We start from the raw sequence: 22011 nt of genomic DNA on the forward strand, positions 1-22011 counted from the left end.
AGGCTGGCCCTTCACTACGTCTTGGTCATCCAACCAGCGAGAGATAACCCCTGATGACGTCTCCATGGTTACGGCTATGAGGCGCAGCCATTGGATGAGAGGACCCAGTATCTTGTCCAATGGTTGGTTGAACTCCATTGAGTTTAAACTGATATTTGTCACACATCACCAGAGCTTTACTTCAATCTTACACGATTGAAGATTATTTCCGGCTGTTGCATTATGTGTAATTTTTCTTTTACATTTTAAATGAACTTTTGGTGCACACAGAGGCAAAGCCTGAGAGCCAGATAGTATTTACTTCCAAAACTGGCTTACCTATGTCTGATCTCATTTTCAATCTGCATTTTTGTGGTTAGCATCGTACCATCACTGCATAAATATTTGATTAAATATTTTTCATAAGGTCTTTCTTACAGTTCCTACTATGTTGATTAAAGGAATAGTTCAATATTTTGGCTACAGCAGCCATTTAGCTTAGCTTACCAGAGTATCCACGTGGACAGAATCAGGTGATGGTTGGTGGATTTTGTTTCTTTTGAGCAGAGCCAGACTTGCCGTTTCCCCCTTCCTTCAGTCTTTAGGCTAAGCTAAGCTAACCGGCTGCTGGCTGTAGCTTCATATTTACCGTACACATATAATCGCAGTATTGATCTACTCATCTAGCTCTTGGCATGAGAGCAAATAAATCAATTTCCCAAAATGTGCAACCATTCCTTTAATTTAATCTGGGGACCATTCCCATATATGCAATTTTATGCAATTTAGTGTCCTTAAAAAACATTATTTTTGTCCCTATTGAAATGCCACTGTAACGTATCAAACCCAGGTTGTTGTCAACAAAATCAAGAAAACTTTAAGTATAGCAGCCTCATATTTTGTTTATAGATTTGTTGATCTATTCATATTGTAATTACTCCTGCTCTCTGTTCTTCATCTCACTGCAGGTGGACTTTTCATTGACAACCCCTTCTACCAGCCAAGGACCATCGCTCCTTTTATCATTCATCTGGGTCCCCAGGATCTATTCTCTGATTTCTAGAGGCAGCAGGTTGTTGGATACTCTCTTCACACCTACCTGGCTGCTCACATGCCCACCTGTTTTTCTGTCTGTCTGAGTGGGCTGCCTTTCTATCCCCGCTGACGAACTCACAGATCCGCAACAGTTTTGTTTGGTCAGGCCGCTGGAAAAACTTTTCTGCCCGACAACAGCGCCAGAGCTGTCTGACCTCCTGACCGAGAGGCTCAAAGCTCCTCTCTCTGCTTTCTCTCCTCTCCATTCAGATTATCACTCCAGAGGAGAGCAACTTTACAATAAGCAATACATGGATTTTAGGAGAAACTTTCAGCTGCGACTGTGTGAGGCTGGGCTGAACTTTGGTCTTTCTTATAGCAATACATCTGAACTCCGCTCTTCGAGCTTACTTACTTGAGAAGATGTGAATGTTCGATGGAGTTTTACCCGACACAGCATTGCAATAGTTCATTTTGATTGTATATTCATTGTATGTGTGTGTACGTGTGGCTATAACATGACTATATACATATATGTATGGTGTATGTTTCTATAATGATGTGTTGACAATAATATTATTATATGACGATGTACTTATGTAAATATTCTATAAAATATAACTATTGTTGGTATAAATTATTTTAGAATTATAAAGTGAAATGTAACTAATATCAAAATATAGCTTTCCTCAAATTTTATATACACTGAGCAATTGAAGCTAGTTCTAGGAGATGCAATATTATCTTTGGTATTCCTATTAACCTGTGCTGTTAGAATAATAATGCTTCCTTCTTTCCTTACTTCCTCTCCTTCCTTCAAACTTTTCCTCTATCTTTGATGTCTTTCTGAGCCTTTCTGAGCACGCTCTCTGCTGCCTGAGGTTTGTTTACATGGCCTGGACAAAGAGGTGCTCACTACCCAACCCACTCATAACCTAATCACCCTACCCTGTGCACACGCACACACACACGCACACACACAAACACTTTACCTGTCAGAAAGCACATTTTCTATAAACTCACTACTGGCAGGGAATACTGTTGTTACAAACACTGTATGTGTATAATATGTGTATACTCTGATGTAGGCGCTCTTCCCTCTACCATTAACACACTTTAACGAACTCCCCCATCAACACACAGAACAATCGTTAGCTCTGTCCCGCTCGTCTTAGGGACTGAAAGCACAACTCACTGACACCACTTCTGGCTCCTTCTTTCTGCAAATACACACATTCACACACACCCATCCCTCCACCCTCCTATGGCTATTCTATACTGTACAGAAGTGATGCTGCTGGTGGCAGAAACACCTTGTGAAAGACACAGCACAAACTACTGGCCAACTAACTAAGGATATGGCCGAGCTAAAAATTTAAGTGGGACTTTGAATTGGATGTATATGCTCTTGCCTGTACGTCATCATTATCAAACGGATCTCCCCTTTGTTTATACTTCAGGATTTTAGGGTTCAGTTACGTGGATAGGCACATTGCAGTGGTTGCTGACATCAACTGAATGGATGTTTTGAAGCTTGGGTTGATGTTTTACCACTTGATGCCTTTGCCAGTCACTGAAACCAGAAGATATGAGAAACGGAGAGGAAGCCTGGGTGGACCTAAGATAGACAGAGAAAGTTTCAGCGACCATGGCTGCCTGTGACGGACTGAGGCTAAGATATCTGCCAATCAAGGAAATGTAGCCAAACCTCTTTCTAAGTCTTAAAGACCCTGAAAACCCGCTATCAAATTATACGTGTATTTCTCTATGACGTTAAATATTTATAACTAAATTAGCAACAATCAAAGTTAAAGTTTGACAAAAACATTTCAAGTTATTATTTAGCTATAAGAGTTTAACACTCAGCTAATCTGTTTCAACAGGACCTTGTGTTCTTGGTGGACAAGTGTTGCTAAATCCTAAATGGTGCACTTGTTGTGACATTACCTCTTTCCAGCTGCACATTGCTCACGAGTGAGAAATGCTCTTCTAGCTTTGGTAGAAGATTGTTATAGTCATGTGGGGCCCAATCGCTTATAGAAGAAGGCTGATTGAGAAAATTTATTTTCAGGGCCGTTAATATGCTCCTCGTGGAACAGTGATTCTCAACATTTTCACCAAGACCCACATTTGAGGAAGCGGAATTAGCTTCTGAGATCAAAACATCTTGAAAAAAATATATACAAATACTGACTTTGCATTTTGAGACAGAAGTTGGGTCTGTTGAAGATTTGAAGTCTCTTCTTGCAATCGTTGGTTCTGCATCTAAAGGCGTTTCTGCACTGGCCTCAGCTATCAGTCATGATGCCGGTCACAGGTTGCTGTGGAGAGATTTATGGGAGAGGGAATAGAGTTTTGTTGTTTATAATTTTTATGTCTCATAATACATGTGTATTGCTTATTAGTAATTGACTGTATAATGGTAGTGTTGTGAGTTAACCCTGCACATGCGGAATTTACATAGGTAGTAATTAGACTGAGAGAGGTGCCATCCATTAAACTCTAAAGTGCTTTATCCATGTAGTATGCTGGGTCTAATTTTGCAGTATTGTTGGAACCGAACAGGTGTCACAACATCGCATGAATTCACATAGCAGTCCCAGCCTACACATAGTCCTCATTGAGCTTTCGGCAAATTTCTGTGGCGCTTACATGCTTCTGAAAGCTCTTCATCAGTTATTTTTTATTTTTAGCCTTTAATGGAGACAAGATGTCAGTAGGATAGAGGCAAAATCGAACAGACTGTGCATCAAAAGGCTTTGATTTTCCTCACAATCGCCTTGATCTGGGCGCCAGTTTGATTTCCTATGTTTGTGCCGGCTTTGATTCAACAAAAAAAATGTCTAAGAAAGAGACAATAGACTCACAAAGGCCCCCAATCCCATTTTTCAAGATAAATTCGAGTTCGATTTTGTGACACCAATGAGCTGACAGTGAAGAGAATTTCGCAGTTATAGTGAAGTGGAATAAAACCGTGACACCAACCTGTGATTGAGAGATTGGAGATAAACTAAAGGATGTCTTGTACTTCCTATACAGTTGTGCTTTGTCTCAGAGCAGTGAGGTCGAGCAAACAAGTTCTCGGTTACGTATGTTTGAATAGCTTGTTCCTCAACTTTGACAAATGCACTTATCCACACAGTGTGCTGTATGACTGGTTATAGTCCGCTTCCATGTTCATGAGGTTCCTGCCATCCTGCCCTGCAGTAATCTGTATATATTATACACTCATAAAACCATCTCGGTGTCACTGGTCAAAACTTGTAATGGCACCCAAGCTGCCACTTCAGTGTCCTGGAAATCAAAACGTTTGAGATATTTTATCTGCTAATCTGTTTAAATACAGCACGTGAAATATATCTGGTTGGAATGTGCAAGAGTAACATTAGTGCTAAGATCATCTTTCTTCTCTGACGTGCAGTAGCATTAAAATACTAAGATGTCTTGTAGAAACCAGATCCTGCTTCTTAAAAAACCACCTACTCTGACATACTGTCCATGTTTATTGACTATGGATATTTGCAGTGCATGTCTGTTTTTGTTGAGGGTTTTGCAGCATAGCTATTCTGAGCTTTTTGCTGTGGTTTTCCATCAAATCCCATGTAGTTGTCTCATATCTAAAAGTCTTGATCAAGCACCTGAGAGAGCACTGCTTTTGCCGAGACCTTTCATCCTCGTGTGGAATTCACGTGCAGGTGAATAACTTGGAGCTTTACTGCTTCCACACAGTAAAGCTCCAAGCTTTACTGCATGGAAACAGACCTTCTCTATCAGCTAAGAATTTCTCCTAATTTCCCCTCTACCCTTTCGCCGCTTCTCTTTCTCTCTCTCGTGCTCTCGCTCTGCCCCGGTCCTCTCTCTCCAGATGGCCCACATTAATAAGGCACACAGTCATACCTCAGTGAGCAACCTTTTCATTTCCCCTCAGACTGCACAGACACACACGAGGAGTCTCCCTGGCTACTGACCCTGTCCTCTTGGTCTGTTGGCTGGACGACCGCGTTCAGAGGAAAGGTGGCAGAGTTGAGCGCTCTGGGAAACGAAGTTGGTCTAAAACTGGCATAAGTGGTCTGGTGGGACTGTACAGGCTGGTCCGCAGTCACAGATAGTGTTGTTTTACGGGGGAGTTATTGTCTGGTGAGCCAGGGGTCCCAGTTGTGTTTCTTGTTAGGGTTTGCAGCGAAAGCCCCAAGTTTTTCATAAATGTAATAAGGAGCTGAGGAGATGCAACAAATGAATCAGGCAGATAAAAATATACTCCAGGTATCCAAGTAAAATGTCTCAGAATAGAAAACTTTCCTGTGACGTGTTTTTTCCTGAAGAAGCATACTCACAGTAGCCATGTTTGCAGGCTTGGACAGTAATGTCCATGTGGATAACTTTTCTAGAGAGTGATGGTTGTTTGTGCTGGACTTAAGTCCCATTGAATTTTCTGACGGATGTTGTTCCCGCCCCGGTGTTCCCTCCCTGCAGCTACCGTTTTACAAACACTAAGAAGCACAAAACACACACAAGCAATACACCCACACATCCTTCTCAGGGCTACCTGACACACACACATGTATATGCAAATAGACAAACATAGACTCGCAAGCACACATGTAAACATGTATGTAAATATTTCAGCATTCACCGTCAATAACAGCAGAGCACATTGTGACAGCATGACATTCATTGCTCTGTGGTTTGTATATTACACATATGATTGTACTGTATGTAGTGAGAGTCACACAAGTGGTTAGGCCTTGTTTGTACTCTAGGAATTGAGCCATGTAAGAAAAACTCACCCCCCATCTACCCCATTTATTCTCCTGGTGCTTTATAATGGGCTGTCTGTAGCACTGTACATAATGGATTTTATTTTTAAGTTTGCTTTTCCGGAGAAGCAGCAGTTGCACTCAAACAACTCAAGCTTTGCTGTCAGGCGAAAAGAGGGAGGATTGCTGTCATCGAAAAAACATTTTTAAAGCCGAATACAGGGGCTTTGCATGTTTAGGTGCTGCTGTATGTTCAGTAGTTTAAGAGTTCTGAGTGCTTTGGTTGCCAGGTCACGTCAGGTTTTTGGACTTTCTATTTGGAGACCATGCAAGCTCCTTTGGTTTCCCAAAGGCACCTCTTTATCTTCCTGCCAGGTCAAAGGTCAAAAAGGAAAGCAAAGATTCATTTGGGAAAACAGGTCTTGGTTTGTTCTGCGGGATGGGATTTAGCCAGACACCAAAGACTCTGAAGCCTTTGTTGAACAAATCTGATCATCCCGGCAGTCTCAGAAGTGAGAAACCATTCAGTATGTGGTCTGATATTCATCGTCTAGACAGTCATGAAATGTCAGGTTAAAAAAACCAAAACAGCTCTCCTGTGTGTAAATCCAGCCGCTGAAAGAAAAACTGTCTTGCTCATTCTTGCATTAGCACAGAAAGGGGTTTAAGTCGGGGAGTCATGCTAAATTTGTCTGGAAGCAGAGGGAGAAGAGCTGCACAAAGAGTCGCAAAGTCCATCCACAAGTCATTCTGAACTCTGCAGAGCAGCAGAAATAGATCCCAGATCACGTTTCAACTACTGAGGCAAAGTTAACCAGACTAACTGCTGAACAGATCATTTTCTCTGGGTGTGTGCGTATGTGTATCGAGGGGGATGTGTGTGTTTGTGTGTATGTCTGACATGCACATGAACCGGAGGGGATGGGAAGCTATTTTACACTCATATGCTCGCGCGCACACACACACACACACACACACACACACGAACAGACACACACACATACAATATTGCAGTCATATTGAGCATGCTGTTGCAAACTTCCTGGTCATGGTCAACTGATTGTTGAAGTCCAATAGCCTCCTGATAAACGATAAAGGCATTTTGGTTGGGAATGTACACTGTTGTTATAGTGATTGTAGAGTAGAATGTATTTACTCATAGAAAGAGTAAACTTGCTTTTTTGTAGAGAAGCATATAGAATATATATGGATACATACATATATATACATCTTTATATCTTTTGAACTACTTGTTAGTGACAGTTGTTTTGGGCGCATCCACCCTGTTAGGATTCATATTTCTTTTCCCCCCTTTTCAATTTTTATTTATGATGTTTTGACAAAAGTAGCGTTTTATGAGTGACGAGTGTTTCATTATTCCTGTAAATATTATTTTTTAATTTTTTTTTCCACAACAAGGGGATTAAAAGAAACTGTTTCATGATGCTACCTATGAAAGCATAAAGTTATATCTTAGCACAGAATCTATTTGATCCATTAAATTATCAGAGTAAATACTGTGAAATGTAACAATGAGAGGGCGGGAGCCTGGCAGGCTGTTCAGTACAGAGGCCAATGACAATGAATGAGGGGATCATTTGAACTCACTGTATTGATTGTTTTTAATTAGTAGCAACATTCACAGCAGTGATGATCTGTGGTTGTCACTGTTCTTGACATAATCTATGCTTGACGAACTGAAAATAAAAAGTGAGAAAGTGCTGAATCTCTGTATGTGAGGATTTTTTTTTAATGGTCTCTGAAAACTGAAACTGATGGAACGACTGGTGTGCAATTGAAGGCTGAGTAGACTATGTTAACAAAATTATAACCTGCTGTTTACTTTTCTGTATTTCAACATTACTCTACCGGTTATGATACAAACAACAAACAAACAAAAACAAAAAAACTGGTTGGTACCAGCACAGTGTAAACGAGTAGGAAATGGAGGGAATGACAGCATGTAAGATTTAAGAGTAGGCGCCTGTCCAAAATTTAATGGCGATCTATCCTATAGTTGTTGAGATATTTCACAAAAAAACAACAATGCGCTCCTCATGGTAGTGCTAGAGGAAAAGACAGGGGATCACTAAAGTCATTAGAAAGCATCATCTGAGGACCATGAATATACAAAACAACACTTAAGGCCAAGCTGCCACCATGGCTAAAAAAAGAATTACAGCACATATTCATGTATAAATGTGGAAATGCAGGAAGAATTTATAAATTAATTAAATTAAGTCTTCATTAGAAATAGTATCCAAAAACTTCAAGCCCAACCTTAATACAACACTTAACACAAAAACAGTGCAGATTTGGTCCCCAGCAAATGATTCCTCTGATTTTGTAAAACGTCTCCACTGAGGACTTATTTGTGAGCTGTTTAATTTGGGGTGCACCATTCCCAAATGTCATTCTGTGCACAATATTTTGGTTTGGTTTCGTGTGACACATGGGAAAATTTAGTTATAGTTCCACCATAAAACATCCACATTGTTAAGGCTACACTCTGACACCCAATAGCGATAATACTTGTGTCATTATGTCATACTATAATCACAGTCAAGGTTATGGGCGATAATTGGCAAGTTTGTCTAAGAGGTTTTGAACACACGGCAGTTCAGCAATATGAGCTGTCAATCATCTTAAGGGCAGCACTGCAGACGGCTGAGTCCGAGTATCCAGTGACATCTCAAGCAGTCAACAGCCACGAGCAAACAGCCACAGCTGCCAATCACCCCGGAAAGCAAAGTGTGTTTGTGCAAATGAGTGCATTTTCGGATGAAGAACATGAACTGGGGGGAAAACAAAGTGCTTTTGCCTGAGAGAAAGCAAACGAGACAGAGGGGATGAGGATTAAGCTCTCCAGCCGGTGACAGTTATCATGACAAACCAAACCCTGCTCAGCAGATTTCAGTGTATTGTGTCAAATGTGGCAGTTCACTTATGGAATGATTCACTTTTTTATGGCATCAATTTATGCTTAAAGCTTACTCTTTATAGTATAATATTTCTTAGGAAGTGACAAGAATTAGCGCATTGTAGACAGAACTGTCAGAAATATGAATGTAATGCTGTGTTTGCATGGCATCTCCCATCAGTATGATAAACCCCACATACAACCAAACACCCATCTCCAGTGAAAAGTCTTTTTATTATAAGAGCCTGCAGTGCTCAGAAGTCAGTGAGGACATTTGTTCTTTCTGTCTGTAGAAACTGTAAGAAATATCAAATCGCAGTTTGATGATAAAACTTGGTTGTTTGCCTCTTCTCATGGTCACATCACATTCCCTGATCTCAGAGTTATGTACACACTAATCTGGAAAACCAGTAAGACACGGTATACCAGAGGCATTTGTGCATGTTCCAGATTCACAGAATGTAAGGGCAATAAATGGCCTTGGACTGCAGACAACCTCCTAAAATGACCCATATTATATTTCAGCTGGTAACGGGAAGCTGTGATATGCTCACAAATCAGATTAATCTGACGGGACTAATTCCTTCCCTCCTGACACATACATCAGTGCCTGTTTATAGAAGACAACACGGCTAGTTGAGATGTAAGTCCCATAAAACCACTGGTTCCCGACCTTTTTGGCTTGTGACCCCCTTCAAATGAAAATGAATGAAAATTGTCACAGATTGCAAATGTCCACCAATGAGCTATTTCCCCTCTGAACGTCTTAGATTGTTTCATTTCAATAATTGTTAGAGACCTGAAGGAGTTAAACTACCCCACATTTCACAAAAAGCTTATAGAAGAAAAAAATTCAGTAGCAAGTAGTGGTAGTAGTAGTAGTAATAGTGACCCCTCAGATTCATCCTGTGACCCACTGGAGGGATCCTGACCTCCAGGTTAGGAACCACTGCCATAAACCAAAAAGTAAAGAAATTTTTGCTTTTTTAGCTACGGTATGTTTGTCATTTAGGACTAACATGCGCAAGCGTATGTATGTGCTAGCTACTCAGCTAGGTTAGCTTACTGTAGCTAGTTAACTGGTAGCGTCAAATCAAAGCTGTGTGGATATTTAGGCGAAAATGCGAATCTTTTGAGCATATTGACGTATGGATGGACAGCAGACAAGTTGGTTATGCTGCAGCAGTGGTTTGAGAAGTTTCAATAGACATTTAGATTGTTATTAATGAATGCAAATTTGAGCAAATTTTAACCAAACTTGTCAAATCAGTTTTAGTTATATATCCACGTAAAGTCACAAATTGGTCCCAGTGGACTTACAGTTGGTAGGTCATTCAATTTAATTTTAAAAATGTTGCATTAAGCAAAGTTTCCTGATTTTCGTTAGCAGGGTTTTACAGGGGTTTGTTGTTAAAAGGTTAACACAGGTGTAAATAATAAAATGAACGACTGGTGATTTGTATTTAGCTGATTTGGTTTCAGGGTCTTGGTATTGCACATGTTGGCTCACTATCACACTGTCATGGCTTACTGGGACACTTGAATAGAGTGAACTCCCTGGAAACATTATTAGCATTATTAACATTATTAAACCACCTGTGCTTTTCTTGAAATGAGAAGTCAAAATATTTCTTTTAAGTCCAATTTGACTTACCATTACACTTATCAACAACATTCAGGTTTTCTCCATGTACTGATTCATCTTTGTAAAATCCTGCACACAGTAATATTCATGTCAAAGTCCAATGATAAATACTTTGTTTCCATTTTAGTTTTCTTGTTGCATGAACATACAAAACTGTATCATCTGCATATATTTTTGTATTAACATTAGGGCAGGATAAAAATATGTAGTTTATATAGACACTAAACAAGAGAGGGCTTTAATGGATCCCTGAGGGACCCCAAAGGGAGACAGAAAGGAAGTCCAACCTTTTCGTTGAGCTTCACCCACATAACATTTCACACAGTGAACTTATTAATGTGAGGCATTTCAGTTGGAAAACCTAGATAGCAGAAACTCACGACTGACACAACGAAAGACCTTTAGGTCTAAAGATCCTTCCCCACCCATACCATTCATATCTAACTTTAAGACATTTCTGAAAATAGCTGTTTGCTTTTTTTGTTTTAGCAGCATGATTACTTAAACTTATCTTGTGGATTTTTCGACCACTCTTAGTGATATGAAACAATGTCTTAGAAGTGAATGGTCTATTTTGGTAATAATCAGTTAATGTAAAAAACAAACTCCACAGGGCACCTTGAAGAGCCAAAATTGTAATGAATGGAAGAACCAATGTTGTGATGTTAAAATCATCAAATTCAGCTCGGGGGAGATCATATGCTTAAGTCAGTCCTGACCTTGTCTCCTCCACACTCTTCGCAGTTTGACATAATTGGCAACAGGCTCAACTTTTTTTTTTTTTTTTTTACCACAAAAAAATTGAAACTCACTGATTATTTTTTTACCCAGCAAGTCCCAGTGTTTTAAGTCTGGATAATTCAGTTTAAAATGTACTATCTCTGACTTCTTCTTTGCCCCCAGATTAGTTATCAGCCTGCTCCCATCTGGATCACATTAGTGCATCCTCCCTCCACCCTGCTTTTTGACATGTTTGTGACATCAAACCTGTAAACACTGTTAGTAGCAGAGCAACAGCACTGTTTAAATGATGTTTAGTGCCAGTAAATTGATATTAAACCAGGGGCAGTGGAAAAGTTAATAAAGAAAACTGTTGTATCAAAATATGAAGTTTGTTATCAATGTTAAAGTAAGTGTTGAGTCCATGATGTATTATTTATTATGTATTAGTATTTCAAGTTTTATTCTCTTCAAAGTAATTTTAATGTGATCATTCTTAATCTCCTTATTCTAATGTGTAGTGGGAGCACATACACTAGAAAATGTCAGAATAAAAAATGTGGTTTTGGTGGATTTACCAACTGAGGATGATGTGAGAAGGGATAGAGTTCATCCAATATCAAAAATTTAAAAATGTACAAATTTATAAATGTTTTAGAAAGGAAGTTGTCATTATTTCTCTCAACACTCCACATTTAATTTTAAAACCATGAACATGGTAATCAGATGTTATGGACTAAGAAAATGATATATTTCTTTTCCTGAAAATACCCTCAGGCTTAATTGTCCATTAAGAGGGACATGATAGCAAAGTAATTGGACACAGTAGAGGAGTGTGAAATTTCTACTCAGGCGAATATCTTTTCTGAACAGGTGGAGGCTCTACTATGTTCACACTCCTCACCTGAACGAATGAGATAACAGATTCAGGATTTCACCTTAAAGGGCCACAACAAACATTCGAACGTTCACACAGTCCCTCCAAGGGAGTAGAGAACGGAAAAGGTAGGTGTGTGTCTTGTGATTAAGAGGAAGAACAAAACTGACTGTGGAGTGTTGGACTGCAGTCTTTGTATCTGTACATGAAATAAATGTTCAAATCCTTTACTATAAAAGTATCAGTGTAAACAGGTAAAGGTTTAGCTTACAAACATTTTCTCAGATACAAGCAAACAAATACTTGCAATAAAATAAAGATGTGTAGGTTCAAACCAGGCTAAATTTAGTTGTTGTTTTTTTCCCTTGTTTTTTGTTTTGTTTTTTTCTTAAAGCTCCGCATAATGTTCCCAACAGCCTTTTAATGGATATATTTCATTGTGTTGTGAGAACATGCTTCACATTCTAATATTGTCATGGGTACTATCAATCAGAGCTGGAATGATTGCTCGATTAATCAATTAGTCGTGCAACATAAAATTAATCATCTGAAACTAATCTGTAGATTAATCACTGATAGAGATTATCAATAGTTTCAGCCCTTTTATCAAAAGTAAAAATACTGCCAGTGAAGAATGGTCCCATCAGTGTTAAATTATTCTAAAAAACACTAAAATGCAATAAAAACAGCAATATTTATTTAGAAAACGTGAGTCTGCAAAGAATCATTTCTTTTAAATCTTAAAATTTACTTCAAAACTGTATGTGCTTAATAATTTTTCACATCTGATGTTACGCTTGTCAAAGTTGTCGGTAGCCAAAGCATCATAGGTTCAGTATGTGTTTCTGTATTTAGGAGATCAGTTGGCAGGGAGTTCAGGAGGTTGTTGGGAGGCTCCAACGTCCAAGTAGCTTCACATGGCCCTCTAACGCACACACACACACACACACACACACACACACACACACACACACACACACACACACACACACACACACACACACACACACACAGTTTCATCCCTGACTTACAAGTCACTAACGAGTTCCTCGAGCAGTGACTGAAGATGCCCATCCCATCAGCGTTCCACCTTTGCAATTTACTCTGTTGCTGTGTGCTGGTCGTATTTTTAGCTCTGTAACGCAGGAAAGGAAGAGGAGGCGGGAAAGTGTCAAGCTGATATTGCATAATACTGACGCTTTTGACCTCCAGCTGCTACAGGTACCGGGTTTCAAAACCACCACGTCTGCTGCTTTAATCTGCAGCCACAGTAGCTGAGGCCGAGCCAAGATCCCAACTGCCATTATCACATGAGGTGATAATTTTATGACCTGCAAGTTATAAACACTCCAAATGATATATGTAAGACCTCCAGCACAATCAGTGCACACTGTACAATTTATACACCAAGGACAAGGCAGAAAATAGCTCATACCTGACACAGATAACAATGCAGTCACATGTTACGGGGGGTGGATCTCTGAGGGAGAAGATCAGCGGTAGAACTGGAGCCAAAATAAGTAAAAGCTATGAAGAGATTTCCATGCAGTTCGAGGGAAACAGCTTGTTCAAGTGGCTGACAGATAGAGGCTGTTTTCATAAGACATAATTAGCTAGAAGAAAACAGGTTTATTTTTATGTTCAAAAAACTCTCAGATGTCCAGAGACGTGTTCCTGAGAGGTGACCTAGAGAAGTCTCATCATAACAATGGCATGGGCCTCTTTTATCGCTTTCTCCTTTTCAGCTGCAATGCAAGATATTAGCTAGGAATCACAGAGGAAACAACCCTTTCAGCTTTATAGATTTTTTTTTATAGAAGATGGCTTTGAACTCTGGAGAGGGATAAAGATGAAAAACAGCAATAAATAAATAACCTTATAAATACCTTATGTTCTAAAAATGTCAGGAGACACCTTAATATGTGAGGTGACTCAAAAGCTTCCATTTTTGTTAAAAGTGAAAGAGAGAATGTATTGATGAGGGAAAGCAGGGTGAAAGTGGCACAGATGATGGTTTTGATATCGAAGAGTTACTTGGTTAAAATTGTCCCATTTTTGACAAGGCGTCATATTAATCCAACTGCAAACAAAAATAGATTAGAAGGTGCCTGGCAACAAAGGATAGGAAATGGACCAACAAAAGGGATTTTTTTTTTTTTTTAAATGCTGAGAAATTAAACATATTTTAAACATTTAGAATTCGCAATCCTATTTTACTGTTTCACTCAACTACGAGCAGATTCTTGCTGATAATTTGTACCCCAGTGTTCAAATAACTGTGGCTTTCTCAGGGTATATTTACTGTTTTGTTCTCTCTGGTAAGAGGAAATCTATAGAAACCAGACAGACACAGTTTAAACATCACTGCACCAAGCAATTTATCCCCAGCGTCCCCTCGCCCACATGTAGCTTCTTATAGAGCACTCTTAATAATTCTGGTTTATTACAACTTGGTGTATTTCCCATAAAGGTGGCTATTGTGGCTTTTGGGTCATACTAACTTTGCACTCGCCACCTCCATTGTTGAGATTTGGTGAAACAAGTACTCAGGCAGAACAGCATAGCAAGTTGAAATAAACCGGAAGTATCCTTTAAATGATCCTTCAGCGTAATCTCGTCTTTGAACTGATTTGAAGTTACCCTCTTTCTGCAGAGCCTGCTGATGGAGCAAAGTTAAAAACGTTATAACTAGGATTGAGTTTAAACCAAAATAGATTTTGGTGCCAACACAATTGTCTCCTGTAGCACAGAATGTCAAAAAACTGTCATTGAGTCTGGTTAATTAACTTCTCTTTGATCAAATACCTGAAAAAAGAGTTTTGTGGAAAAACCCTAAAGTATTGTATCGGGACTCGATTTAAACGTTTTTAAATGATACCTAATCTCATTACAGTTTACCAAGGTGACATCTTCAGACATCTTATTTTTTCCAACCAACAGTCCAAAAATTATGATAAAACAGAGAAAGAGAAATAATATAAAAACAAAAACAACATATAGTCTTAATATCAGAGAATGTTTGACAGTTTTGCTTAATCAATTACTGTATGATCAGACAGCAGAAAGAAAGAAACTGAGATAGTTTTGTGTAGATATCTTTATATTGAAATTCATTAAGTATACACAATGCATCCTACACTATTACAATTTCCACACGTTGATAATGTTTCTGTTGTTGGATGATAAAGCTACGTTTTGGCATTTAATTAACCAAACAGCAGTCTGACTGAGAAAGCTTGGAGCAAAATAATCATTAAAAACATAAAACTCATCTGTGGATTAAACTGTAGCACGGCAGCAGGTAGGTAGGTACAAGTAGCCGACATTAGTTATAGTTACAGAGTAGAAAATCATCAACAAAAACTCTATAATTCTTTTTTTTTTAATATTTGTTATATACAACCCAGTGCCTTTAGAGGAATGGCCCTTTGTTTCTTTCAATCTCATCTGGACTTTTCCTCTGACATCACAAGTAGATTCCAGCCAATCAGATTCCATCTTCCAAGTTAGATGTAATTTACAGTATTGGTTCATTTTAGGCCCCCCCCCAATCGAATACGATTACTGAAGTATGATCGGAAATTGGAATATTGTTGAGGCCTATTCCTGGTCAGTTAAGTATGGAAACACACACACAAGCACTTTTACCCACCCCAGCTCCCAATGGCCTGATTTAGAGTGATTGCCACTTTGACCCCTACTGTGAACTCTGAAGACATAGCTCTGAACTCCTGCGACTGATGGTGTGACTCCTGTGATACTCATCTATGCCTTAGGTGCAGAGTTACACTTTTGGCAGTCGACAAGTGTCTTTACATGTATGACTCTTCTTCCCCTACATTCACAACAGTGTGTGTATATCCACACACTCAGCGGCAACTTCAATATTTAAAACTTCTCAGTTCTGGGTAACATCTGTTTTTTTCGTCCTGAACATGTCAAATTCGTTGAGGCATGAAGGTGCTTGAAATGTTTCACAGGGATTTTGCTCCATGCTGGTTCGATAAAGTCGATCAATTCCTGCAGATTTTTGTGAGCCGTGATGGGCTTGTGTTACGCTTACGCCGTTCCACCTCATCCCAAAGGTGCTCTACTGAGTTGAGTGCACGCAGCTGGAATAAACACGGGTTTCTGTCATGTTCCTGCATCCATCTTGAGATGATGAACGCCTTGTCACACAGCCATGAAGAGGTGCACCCGGACAATAACAATGCGGTTGTGCACTGTGGTACTCCAGTGACGTTAAGGGACCCTAACATAGGCCAAGAAAACACTCCTCTCCTTACACCACCAGATACCCTAGATTTAACACAGGATTCGTGCGTCTCATGCTAAATTTGACCCTACCATCAGCATGTGACAACAGAAACTATAATTTGTTGTATCATATAGAATTTTTCTAATCATCGATCACCTGCACAATATTCCCCCATTGTCTGGTTTTTTACAGCAGATTTCAGCAGCGGAAACTAAAGTCAAGCTGAGATTCAACAGGTCATACGTTGTGAGATGCGCTTCTGCACGCTGCTGGAACACTGTGCTGGGCTTATCCGTCTCAGTGTGGCCTTCCTCTTCGTTTTAAACATCTTTTCTGGCCAGTCACTTCTGACTCCACTCGCTGACAAGGCATGTTTTTTTTTTTTGCCACTGACTATACTGTTTCCGTTTTCCTCAACTCTATAAAGATGACCAGCCTCGTATTTCATTAATTATAGTCTATCTATCGTTTGGATCACGTCTTCCTAATATTTTCATAAGAAGTAACCACATTCCTTGACCATATCTGCATGTTTGGAGGGCCTGCATGACTGCTTCAACCGGCAGGTGTTCCTAATGAAGTGGCCACTGAGTGTTTGTTCTGTACCTGCCTTTATATAAATGTTAAGTGTAAGTGTAAGACATTGTAATTCAGTGCTTGTGTGTGTAGTGATAAGAGAGATCCCAGTGGCCTGAGTAAACTGTGAAAACCACTGTAAACACAGCAACCTGCCACTCTGCTCAACAAAATATCAAACATGAACCTGCCAGTCAAGGTCAAAGATCACAGAGCAGCTGGCGCCCAGAAAGAGGGAGGTGGGTTTTGAAGGTGTGTTCAAATACAACAGGAATTGTAATTTTCTGTGTGTGTGCGCTTTTCATTTTGACTGTACGCTTCTGTAAGCGATGTTTAGGGTTTATAACAATTATTGCACCATTATGGGGTTCAACAATGTTCTAACATACATACACGTATTGTATAATGCATGCAGAGGTTTTCATGGTTTGGAGCTTTTTAAGTTTGTTTGTGCTGGGAGATTCAAACCAAACAAACCTCAAGCACGTTTTGATGTTATGTGTGAAATTCGATGTGAGGAAAGTTGTGCTGCTGTTTGTAGTTACAACAGCTTTTAAGCTTTTATTTTACTGTAAATTACATATTCATATCTACTAGTATCATCTTTATCGACCTTCAGATCAAGGCTTTGTCAGCAAACTTCTCTTTAGCATTATTCATATACACATTTGGACATTTAAGGAAACTAAACAACCAGGAAAAACTGTTTTCCCTTACATGCATGCACACACTCATAACCTTAGTGCTTTTTCTTTCCCTTGGACTCCCACACACTCTATTACGCTTTCACTGTTACACACAGTTTAACGTTATTTCAGTCAATTATTTATGCATTAAAACACATTTTTTCAAGTCACACACACATGAACACATACACCTCACAGTCTACACAAAACAAAACAAGGAACATGTGCACGCGCGCGCACACACACACACACACACACACACACACACACACACACACACACACACACACACACACACACACACACACGTATTCTCTTTACATAAGCACATTCATGTACATATATAGAAAAAGAAAGGTATTGTTCAACGTAAATTAGAAAAAGCTCAGTTATGAAAAGGCGTATATTAGCTCTCGTACCTAAAACAAATTTTACACGGACTGGTTGGTTTGTGCCAGTAGTTTAGAGGGGAGCAGGCAGAAGGGTAAGGAAGGACGGAGTGTTTTCTTCTCTATCCCGTCAGGACAGTTACAGTCCAGATGTCCTACCTTCCTTCTGTCGTTCTTAAATATCAGCAGTACAAAGACAGAAATCAATGAAGCATTACACTTTTTTACGCTTTTCTTTCTGTGACCGATGGAAGCACGTTGTTTCTCTGGGGAAAGTGGTACCATTGTACTTCATCTTATGTTTTTAAGTCCCTACTCATCAGCACGGATGGCTGTAGTCATTCAGGGTGAAGAGGGAAAGAAATGGGTGGGGGTGATTAGCTCAGTATGCATGGGGACAGGGAGACACAAGGACATTTTTGATAAGTAACACAGTCTGTAGTAATGGTCATCCTGGGTTTTAACGGTCAATGTTCAAGTTAAACTTATGGCCCAGTGGCTTAAGTTAAGGGGTCCAGAGGTTTCAGCGTGGTGAGTTGCACTGAGCTCCAAACACGGTCTGGGTAAAACTGGGTGGGTGGGGGTTATCAGGTTAGGTGGTCTCCTTTCCCTGGGTCCCAGTAACGGTTTTGATGGAGCTGAGCGTTCGGTTGAACCAAGTCTTCTTGGCAGCCTGCACCTCATTGAGGGCCAGACCCAGGTGGTGCTCCAGGTCCTGATTGAAAAAGAAAGAGAAGAACTATGAATGGCATTCAAAGCGACAGGAAACTAAACAAATCTGCCAAAAAATAATGTTTACAAATAATAATGAGACACTTCTTTACTGTGGTGTTGCTCAAGGGTTGATAAAGAAATATCCCTGAACTCCCTTTTTAATTGCTAGGCAGGTGACACTATATTACATAAAATCAGGTAGCCTAGATATTAAGAAATGGATGTCTCAAATTGTTCCCCACCTTAATGACTGGACTGACTGGAAATGATGAAGCCTCAATTCTCTTTTCAGACCTCCTGCCCCATTTTCAAGCCGCCTGTATCCTCACCACGAAACTGTCTTTAGGTACCCTCTTAAAGGCGGTCTAAGTAGTATTGAATGTGTGAATGCAGCAAAGGTCGGTATAACAGACTTACTGAGAGTCAAGGTCTATTTGATTGTTGGCTTCTATGCCAAGTGGAGGAGCTTGCAAGTCGTGACGGGAGCAGGGCTAGTGTGATTCAAGTTATATTGTTCTAGCACAACTACATAGAACATGAATCACAAGATCTCAGGCATAGAGACTGGGGGGCAGAACTATGTGAACGGGAAATCCCTAGTTTTTATAAGAGTTTTTAGTCTGCCTTTGGCTATATTCCTATACAGTATGTCATTCTAAAACTCTGATTTCATGTTTTGTAGTTTGGGCCAAAACTGTATGTTAGTTGTACCTGGATTTTGCACTCAGCCTCCACCAGCTGCAGTTTGGTCTGGGCTAGTTCAAGCTCCATCTCTCTCAGCTGGTTCTTCAAACCCTCCTTCTCCTCATCGGTCTCCTCAGTCCCTCCAGCAGGCGCTGTGGTCACAGCGGCCCGCACACGACCCTCTTTGTTGAAAAGACTGCTGCACTTCTCACAACCTTCCACTTTGGACTAAAGAAGGATATGAGAGACAGAAAGACAAAATAGAAAAGGTTAGAGACAAAATTAGGTAATAAATTACATCTTTATACCAGTTTCTGACCTTGCAAGCTACTTTTTTTGCTGAAACAATTGGCTTCTCAGAGCATTTCCCTTTAAGCTGGAGGAGATTAAAAAACATAAGACAGAGGATGAAAGTGGGGAGTAAAGGCAAAAAGAAAGGAAGACTCAAGATAAAGGCACAAAGAAAGATATCAAGTTAAAGATAGAACCTAACCCACTGATGCCATTAAAAAAACTGACTACACTTGTACCTAAGTTTATGTGTAGTGCGTTCAGAAGAAATGATGACTTTAGAAATAAAGGTGTTGCACACGTGAGAATAAAATCAAATAAAAGCCTCCTTGAAGCCAGCAATGTTCACCAGGAAAAGAAATCAAAACGTAAAAGCTCCAACAAAGATCTTTGTGAGAGGGCGGACAACTTGGTTTCTTTGGACTATCGCTACAGTGTTTCCATTAAATAAATTATTGCCGCCGCAGCAATGTCATGAAGTTGTGATTTCATGACTCTGCAGAGGGCTTTTAATTTTAAACTACAGATACAGGAAGTGGAGACGTGGAAACCCAACCGAGGTTAGAGGGAAAGAGAGAAAGAAGAGATCAAGAAAGAAGAGAGAGAAAGGTAGATTTAACTAGCTAACATTAAGTTAGACAGATTTTTATTATCACTTAATAATCACTCTGACCGCCGGCATGCTACACGTGTGTACAACCATCATGGGGCCGGCATACCATTGGTGGGCCGTAGAACCATGAAAAAATCCATAATATTTTTACCAGCCCTGACAGTCTCTTTACCGGCGCCATCTCTGTGTGCCTGTCATTCAGGGTACACATGAGAGCATGCTGTGTGCGAGTTCCGGGACCAGGCGCACTTCACCAACCCAACCCGACCCGAGTTCTTTTTGGGTGCCCTTGTATGTGATGGGCTATTAGTGGATAGAGAGGATTTGTGCAAGCAGCAACAGAAAATCACTGTGAACAGAGCCATACTGACTATGTTGCTAACTCAGAGAGATTCATCTAAGTTAACGTTACTGCAGCACAGATACATATGTGGAAATGATAGAGGGGTGTTGTTGCTTCACTTGCTATTTCTAAATTTGGCTCATGGCAACCAAACTTTATAATGGCCGTGCTGTTAGGGCCGAATTGCCTGGTTCCTCTTCAGTAGGCTGAAGCCTTAGAGACCACTGTACTGTAGATAGATTGGGGCGTGAGTTTGCACTAACAAGTAACACTATCTACAGTACTTTACAGTCTAGGTTGTGTGCCTTAGCAACAACAGTTGACTTTGTTGGTTGAGATATTCCTTTAAAATCAATATTTAATAATATTATGTTTCATTTGGATTAAACTGTCAACTGAGTTTGAAGCTGAATAATACTTATAATGTTTTTGCAGCAGGCTCATCACTGCAGAAGTGGATGGGAGTATTAATGAAGCAGCAGAGCGCCAAAGCTAAAACTGTTTCTGTCATCACATTAAATACAGTTTTAATGAATAAGTATGTCAGTACATTATTTAAACATGTCTCATTAACACTGTTGTAACTTACAATTATACTGTATATGATCTACTTCACATCACTGTTCCCCCACATCACTTATAACTGCAGTTGTTGACAGCTTTATTGCCTTTGCTGCATGATTACTGGTCAATAATACAGGAAAAAAAAGATAAGAACAAACAAGATGATTGACTTGCAGCCATTTACCTTTACCACACACACATACACACCGAAGCCCTGCCACATCCTTTACAGGACTTATCCTTGGTGCAATAGACCTTTTGTCTCTCCTTTTGTGAGTTTTTGGGCAGCCTGACAGAGCTTTCTGCCAAAATGGCCTTTCTCCCAGCTACAAACAAACAGTTTGTGAGCCAAGTGTGCAAGTGCTGGAAATGAGATGTCTGGCCCTGGTTCCTTAGCCTACCTCCTCATTCTTCCCCAAAAAGCTTTGATTTCAATGCCAGTCAAGACTACAGGATGGCAATATAGTACTCAACATACTTGCAAACTCAGGGGGCAAGGGACCAAAAATTTTCTGTGCATTTCAGCCTCTGAAATTCTACATGGAGGTAAAAGCTGGATTTTGCCAGCCTGATATTGGCTAACAGAGTAGCAACCATGCTTTCTAAAACCCACCTCACATCAACTTTTGCCATGGATTGCAGAATTAATGTCTGATACATAAAGTACTAATTTCAAAAGTTATGCAAATAATGGTGAGAAAATATCTTTGATGAGCATTTTTGTTATATGTTATGGGTCATTATGTGTGTAACCAATTGATTTTAACCTTGTTAATCACAATCAACCATCAGTGTTTGGTGATTGAAGATAATGGAGGAAAAAGAATGACAAATTCAAAAGAAGAAGAATGAGAGACATCGGATCTCTGACATTTAAAATCTTAATTATTCACCAGGGATAGACCTCAGGATGATGATGGTTTAAACAGGGTCAGCACTGCTAGATTACATCATCTAAAG

General features: G+C 39.7%; 2 protein-coding genes across 3 annotated transcripts in view; one reads left to right on the forward strand and one right to left on the reverse strand.

Moving 5' to 3' along the window:
- The window catches only part of LOC120805940 (spermatid perinuclear RNA binding protein), an 80396-nt gene extending 78857 nt beyond the window's left edge, over positions 1 to 1539 (forward strand). Inside the window, exon 18 of the mRNA XM_040156511.1 lies at positions 948 to 1539. Within this exon, the coding sequence (XP_040012445.1) occupies positions 948 to 1042 (95 nt within the window). The 3' untranslated portion in view covers positions 1043 to 1539. The remainder of the gene's footprint in view (positions 1 to 947) is intronic.
- A 16169-nt stretch (positions 1540 to 17708) lies between these two features.
- LOC120806083 (rab GTPase-activating protein 1) overlaps positions 17709 to 22011 on the reverse strand; it is a 73859-nt gene continuing 69556 nt past the window's right edge. For both annotated transcript variants that reach the window (XM_040156773.1, XM_040156772.1), the window contains 2 exons: positions 19268 to 19468; positions 17709 to 18557 (listed from right to left, as the gene is read on the reverse strand). In XM_040156773.1, the coding sequence (XP_040012707.1) occupies positions 18435 to 18557; positions 19268 to 19468 (324 nt within the window). In that variant the 3' untranslated portion in view covers positions 17709 to 18434. The remainder of the gene's footprint in view (positions 18558 to 19267; positions 19469 to 22011) is intronic.

The sequence above is a fragment of the Xiphias gladius genome, chromosome 20 (assembly GCF_016859285.1).
Source record: "Xiphias gladius isolate SHS-SW01 ecotype Sanya breed wild chromosome 20, ASM1685928v1, whole genome shotgun sequence".
Classification (NCBI taxonomy): Eukaryota; Metazoa; Chordata; class Actinopteri; order Istiophoriformes; family Xiphiidae; genus Xiphias; species Xiphias gladius.